A 6,820-nucleotide genomic window follows, 5' to 3' on the forward strand; every position below is an offset into this window, starting at 1 on the left:
ATGTTGCATAATTGAATATGAGATAAAGTGTTATCTGATCAGTTGTTCTACAAACCATAGTGTGTAGAAGTTACATCTGGTTCTACCTTAAATCCCCATGGTCCCAGAAATAAGATTCAGACTCACAGACATTAACAGATACCATAGCCTCTACTCTCACTAGATCATAACTTAAAATAACATATTTATTCTAATGTACATTACTATACATGACTAGTTATCTGTATTCAGGTATCATAATCTGTCTCATTACAACTTCTTGGGTGAAACATCCCATACTTCATTCTATCCCCAAATCTTTCTGCCTCCAGGATGTCCCACCTTCTATTCTACTCTTTCCTATATATCATAGGTTTTTAATTGACAGATAATTCATCTATGCTATACACAAGATATTCTCTCTATAATAGTGTATATTCATTCGTTCTAAGCTAATGCTATAGAAGACAATAATTGAAGATTTTTCATTGCAGAAATCTACACATAGTACTTACTTGGATCCTAACATATTTTTGCAAAGTTTGAAATATTATAGTACCCAAGGATGGTGCAGAACTCTAGCATTTACATCTTCAGTCCTTGTAGCATGAAACTGTTCTCATATACAGTAGTTTAATTCCAAAACCTACCTGTATGTTTTAATCTTATTTCTACTGATTAACAGTATTCTTCTGGTAATTTTCTTTTAAAAATATGACATGATCATCTTTCTTAACTAATTCTAAAGTAATTTTTCAGTTACCTTGCTTTCTTTCAAAATCCTACTTATTGGTGAAAATTGTAAAGAAACATCACAATGATATCTTTCAATTTTACACTGTAGGGACTCAAAGAATTGACAACGGTACATTTCCAAATTGACATTTCTAAGCAACCAGATTTTATTTTATAAAAAGAAATGTAAGAGATAAAAAATTAATAGCATTGAAGATCTGGTTCATTTATCATGGGCCATCTCAGCAGCTGATGCACTTTCCACTTTTAGCACTTGTTTTTGATTACACCATGCCTCAGGGCCCTGAGATAACAAACAATCTTCTTGGTATCCTTGCGCAGGCAGTAGAAGAGTTTACAAAATGCAAGAAGGTGAGTCCTTTCATTGGAGGACCTCAATTCTTTTAGGTCTATCCAGTTAGGGTAGTAATTTTCTTCAATTCCAGGCTGAATCTAAACATCAAAAAGACAAGTATTATGTGCTTTGTTTGTATGCTTTATTCTTATAAATTCTCTCTCTCTCTCTCTCTCTCTCTCTCTCTCTCTCTCTCCCTCTCTGTATCTGTACATTTGTACATATATGTGTATGGATTTGTATGCATGTGACTGTGCATACACATAGAAATGAATGGTCATCCTTGGGTTAAGTTTCTAGGATGTAGATTGTATTATTTTAAATAATTTTTTTTTTACTTTAATCAAAAGTCATCAGAGATCTTGCTGCATTTCCAATACTAGAATTACAAGGAAAAAATCTACACTTCATTTATATTGATAAGGATTTCAGAGGCAAATTTAGCCCTTCATTCTTACGAGGAATGTCCTAAGAAACACGAACAATCTCTACAATCCTGGTACATATAACTTCTGCATTTTGAATGAACTTTGAAAAAGTTTAAGTAGAAAACCAGTGAAGATTCTGTCTTGTCATATTTCCAAGTCAAGGTATAATAGATCCTTTATCATGTAAAACTAAAGTGAAATGATCTTTTGCTTCACAACTAAATCTATTCGCCATAGTGTATATTATCCTAAATTTTAGACATGATGAACATTTTCTTTAATGAGTTAAGGTTCAGGAGATCCAAGCATGACTGTCCTAAGGCTTTCTGAGTTAGGCAGGTATACCCATCTCATCCAGGAAAAGTTCTAGCCTAACTGCTATGAGCACCAGCTATTTTCTACTGAGATCTCTTGTGTGTTAGATTATCAGTAAAGAACTTTATGGTTAGTTGGTTTTGTATGGGATCTCGTATTGTCAAGGCCATAAACGTATTAGATACTCTTGAAAATGAAGTTTTTAGACTTAGTTTCTCATTATTTAAATCACCTCTTTCATACTCACATAGTCAAATAAATCCCAAGTGATGACTCACCCTACTGAGTAAAATTTTTGCTCCCTTCAGAACTTGTTTATTTCCATAGTTAACTTCTACAGCTCTTCCCAGCATGCCATCATAGGCGTCTAAGTGGGTCAACACTGCAGGTGCAAGGATTTTCAGTGGATATATCCAGGCATTTGAAACATTGATGATGAATTTTAGAAGGTCTTCATTCTAAATAATCAGAATGAACATTGCACTGAATAAATAAAAAGAGCATTGTAGATATATGATTTATCTATACAAAGATTGAGAACTACAATACCTATGTTTAAGTAAAAAGTACATAAGAAATGTTTTTAGAACATGATACATAATAGAGAAATGTGAACTTTAAGGGATGGAACTATAGTTTGCTGACATAAAGCTAATTAGGCATTAATACTTTTTTTCTTCATGACATGCCAATCTGATAGTAAGTTGCTTAATTCTCTGTAGGGTAGTATGTGCCTTATTATGATGTGGGGTTTTTTGCTCTTATTTCATTGCATTTTTTCCTATGATCATCAAAAAAATTGTTGGGTCTCAGCAGGATCCCCAGAGTCTGACTCAGATGGAACAATGGATCATTGAGTATGGATGATAACCCAAGTTGCTTTCACATAAATGAATCAAGATGAACACTTAAACACTCAATTATGATTTATTTGCTATTGTAAAGTATTTAAAGATAAATACAGTGAGGAAAACGATGTTTAAATAGTAATTTTCTAGATAAGCCTGACTTTGTACTTCTTGCAGAACAGCCTATTTTTCGTCATACCTTGCAGGGAAAAAAAGACCCAGTACTGCTTTTAATACCAGCATTAGTAGAAATCAGAAAGAAAAGAAATTAAGATCTGCCCACTTTATGATCACAGCCAGAATCTTGTATGCCAGCTATAGCTGGTTTCATCTGCTTGCTGTTATGACTTTCAGATAGTCTCTGCAACAAAGTAAAGAGCAGCAGGAATCCAATGGACATGGATCCTTACATGAATATATAAAGAAATGAAAGAAAGGAGCGGGCTAAACAGTAATGGCAAAATTGGTTGTTGTGAGAATTGTAGTATAATGATGAATAGTGGGGAGTTGAGGCAGATGAAGTCCAACTTCACATTGTTACTTGATATGCAAGAGGTTCAAGTTCTGCACAAACTTTGTGAGCATCAGTTCTTTAGTTTTCAAATAGTCTTTTGCATTAAAGAAAATTTTGTGCTGAGTACATGCACCAAGGCCAACAGATTGCTTTTGGAAATGTTTAGTAAGGTAGCTCTGAGCAAAATTCTTTCTTCCCTACATCTTTTTCTTTCATTTCCACTCACACTTTAATAAGAATAGCTTTGGTACAGGTTATTGATGCTAATGATGAAATCATATACAATACATAAGAAGTTAATTCAAATCACACAAAAGGTGATTTTGACTGAGAGTCAGAAGGGAGAGTTAAAACAATCAGATATTAGAGCTACTAAGAATGTAAACTCCAGAAAAACAGAAGTTATCCTGAAATAGACAATATAATAAACAGAGAATGCTTTTATTCAGCTAATTTTTCATTAAGATATAGGACATGGCAGATCACTCATGGAGGAATATACAAATAATGAAACAGAAGTAAGACCAGGAGAGGTTCAAAGCTCAAAATAAAACTACATACTGGTCAGTTGGGAAACATGCTAACAGAGGAGACTTCAGGGTTATATCATAAACTCTACTACTGTATATGATTTCTTCCACATATGTATGGATATACTCAATCATTAACATTCAATTCAGATCAAAGTTTTTAAGGCCACTGGCAAGGTGATAGCAAATGATCTTATGAAAGTTAAGCATCTGACGTAATCTAATCTGGGATTTGATTGACTTAGCCACTGTGAAGTGTAATGTCTTTCTGCATAATCCTATTGAATCTGAGGTTATTGTATCTCTTATAGTCCCGATATTAACACACAGCACAAATGCTGTGTGCTAAATAAGTGCTAAAGTTGCTTTGATAGATAATATAGATCAATACTTACATTTGTAATAGTATAGTTAGAAGTGGTTTGGCAGGTATTGTTGTTTTTATTCTTAAAACACATTCTCTCAGTTAACGTTGAGTCCTGGGGGAAAAGAAATGATTCAAGATTTGTAGTTTCCAAGTGGAATGAATATGTCTATGTCCAGATTTTTGATGCATTTGATAGATATTCAATTGTAACACATAAGGATGACATAAAAATTGAAATAGAGGATTGAAGCAACTATTATTTCTCTATTTTTTCCCTTTCTTCACTATGTCCCTAGTTTTTGTTGTTGGTATTTGTTTTTCAGTTTGTTTGGTTGTTTTTGCTTTGGTTTTTGCTTAAAAATCATTGTTTCCAAGAAAAGTAATAAAAATATTCCAACATGAAACAATTTAGTGTTTTAAATACCAGAAATACATAACATTTGAATTGAGTGGCATGAAATAATGACCTTGTATTGATATTTGTGAATAACTTGTTTCCTATTAATTCAAGCAGATGTGTTACTATTAATTAAATAACAACATTTATACATCTTTCTCAAGTAAACTGGAGTTATAGTTGAACCATCCTAACTTCATGGAAAAGTTGTAATTCAGTTGTGTTGATGGTATAAAATCTCAACCAAGATACAGAAAATACTCTAAAGAAGTATTTTGCAGTGAATTAAGAAAGAATTTCCAATAGCATTCAATATGAACACTCACAGAGGCATGTTTCAAAGAACACCAGGAAATCATTGTTTCTTCTTGTTGTATTTTTCTGGACTTAATGTCCAAAGTAGATATTCAAAACTAAGTTGCTTATTTTTAAGGTTTATTAGAGAAAAATTTGAAAAACAACAAAATGAAACCATTATGATCTTTACAATTCTTTGAAATTTCATGGAACCTTCTATATTTCCTCATCTACATTTTAGTAATTTGTCTTCCTATTACCTATAAAATATATTAGTGCAATCTAATTCATGATGCTCTATGGTTCAAAGATAATTTTCTGATATTCACTTTAGAAAAAATTCTGAAATAGATGAGGTACTTACTAAAATTTTATACATCTTTCGGGCAACTCCAAGGGTGCGATGAGACCAGTAAAACAGGTTGTCATACAACTCTTCATTGGACATCTGGTCATGTGGTGTGGCAGTCACATATACCCACAGGATGATGCATGACATCAACAGCAACGTACACTTCCCTGCTATACATAGAAATGACTCTGAGTTTCATCTAATGAGGTTGCCAAAGCTAAGCTGTGTGGCAAGCACTATCTACTCTAAAGGTCCTGTGCCAACACAGTCCTGGGCAGCTGAACTTGGGCATATACTCTTCCCACTGTGAGAATATGGAAATACATATTTCCCCAATCCACACTTTAAGAGGTAGGTGACCCTTCAGCTTTAGCTACGGCAGAAGAGCTTCTTAAATTTTGAAATATCTGGAGTGGAGATTAAGCCCAAGATAGAGTCTTTATGTCATCATTTTGTACATTTTATTGTCTTGGGAATGTATGCTTGTTTTTCATTTCATTGAATAAATTTTACGTTTGTAACTAATTGTTTTTTTTTTTAAGTATTATCTAACACATAAGGGTTTGTTGTTGTTATTGTGGTGGTGGTGGTTTTAGCAAAAGCATGCTTTTTCTTTTGCCATTTTATTTGGCATACACCAAAATTGTAAAGAATTAAGGCTGCTACAATTGTTAATAGTAGGTGTTGGAATTGAACATTTACTCATGTTAAGTGAGCAGACACAAATCCACCCCCTGGAAACCCAAATGATTATAGCTTCCTCTTTTTTTCTTTTCTTTTTTCTCCTATGTAAGTGAGAAAACCTTTACAGAGAAGACAATGGCTTGATCTCCTGGAATATTAAGCCAGCATTGCCCTACAAGGCAGACAGCAACATAAGTACAGTTATTATTAGCTTTAGCCTTCTAGATTGAGAGCAATTGGACCATTTGACTTTATGTTTTCTAAAAAGTTCAAGTTCTCAATTTCAGGAAACTATTTATTATTATTGGCTTATTCATTGTTCTCGAAGATGATATGAACTTTAAAAGATTGTTCAGAGAAGGTACCTGTTAGGCACCCACAACATTTAACTCATTTATCTTCTAGTAAAACAAAAGACAATGAAAAATGACTCTAGGTATTGTCATGTATCAACAGAGACGGATGATCCCCTCAGAGAACCACTTATCTCAAGGTCTGGTTATCAGTTCCATTCTATAAAATTCTTAACTCCTCACTTTAAGTCTAGGGGAGAAAGGAACATATATCAGTTCTCTACTGATTACAGTGCTAATAAGAGCAAAGAATATATAGTATACAAACCCATCATGACAAAGTAATGCACCGATAATGTTTACTTAGAAGAACACAGATAAAGTTCACTTACAGGTAGATGCTTGGGTCAATGATAGCTGCATCTCTGAGATGTTCTACAACAATGTGGCCTCCAGCTCAGGAAAGCTGTCAAACCTGAGTGCTGCCTCTAGTCAGGGTTCCATCTCCTATTTATACTAACAGACTGGACCCAAAGCCAAGCTTGTATGGGGGTGGGGTTATGGGAGAGCATGAAAGGCAATGTCGGTAGCACATAGAGTCTCTTCCTTCAGGGAGTATTAACTCTTTGCTTGTACTACTTCAATGTGGTTTCTCTTGTTTTTTTTTTTTTTTTTTTTTTTTTTTTGTCATGCTGTTTTTAGGGTTCAAGTAATTTTGCAAATCAA

The 6,820-nt window shown here is 33.7% G+C and overlaps 1 protein-coding gene across 1 annotated transcript; it reads right to left on the reverse strand.

Moving 5' to 3' along the window:
• Nucleotides 1–981: 981 nt before the first annotated feature.
• LOC117713474 (prolactin-3C1-like) lies at nt 982–6,517 on the reverse strand. Its single transcript, XM_034509660.1, has 5 exons — nt 6,487–6,517; nt 5,130–5,284; nt 4,100–4,183; nt 2,091–2,270; nt 982–1,167 (listed from the first exon to the last, which is right to left on the reverse strand). The coding sequence occupies exons 1-5, from the start codon at nt 6,515–6,517 to the stop codon at nt 982–984; spliced, it is 636 nt and encodes a 211-aa protein (XP_034365551.1).
• Between the last annotated feature and the right edge of the window lie 303 nt (nt 6,518–6,820).

The sequence above is a fragment of the Arvicanthis niloticus genome, chromosome 8, assembly GCF_011762505.2.
Source record: "Arvicanthis niloticus isolate mArvNil1 chromosome 8, mArvNil1.pat.X, whole genome shotgun sequence".
Classification (NCBI taxonomy): domain Eukaryota; kingdom Metazoa; phylum Chordata; class Mammalia; order Rodentia; family Muridae; genus Arvicanthis; species Arvicanthis niloticus.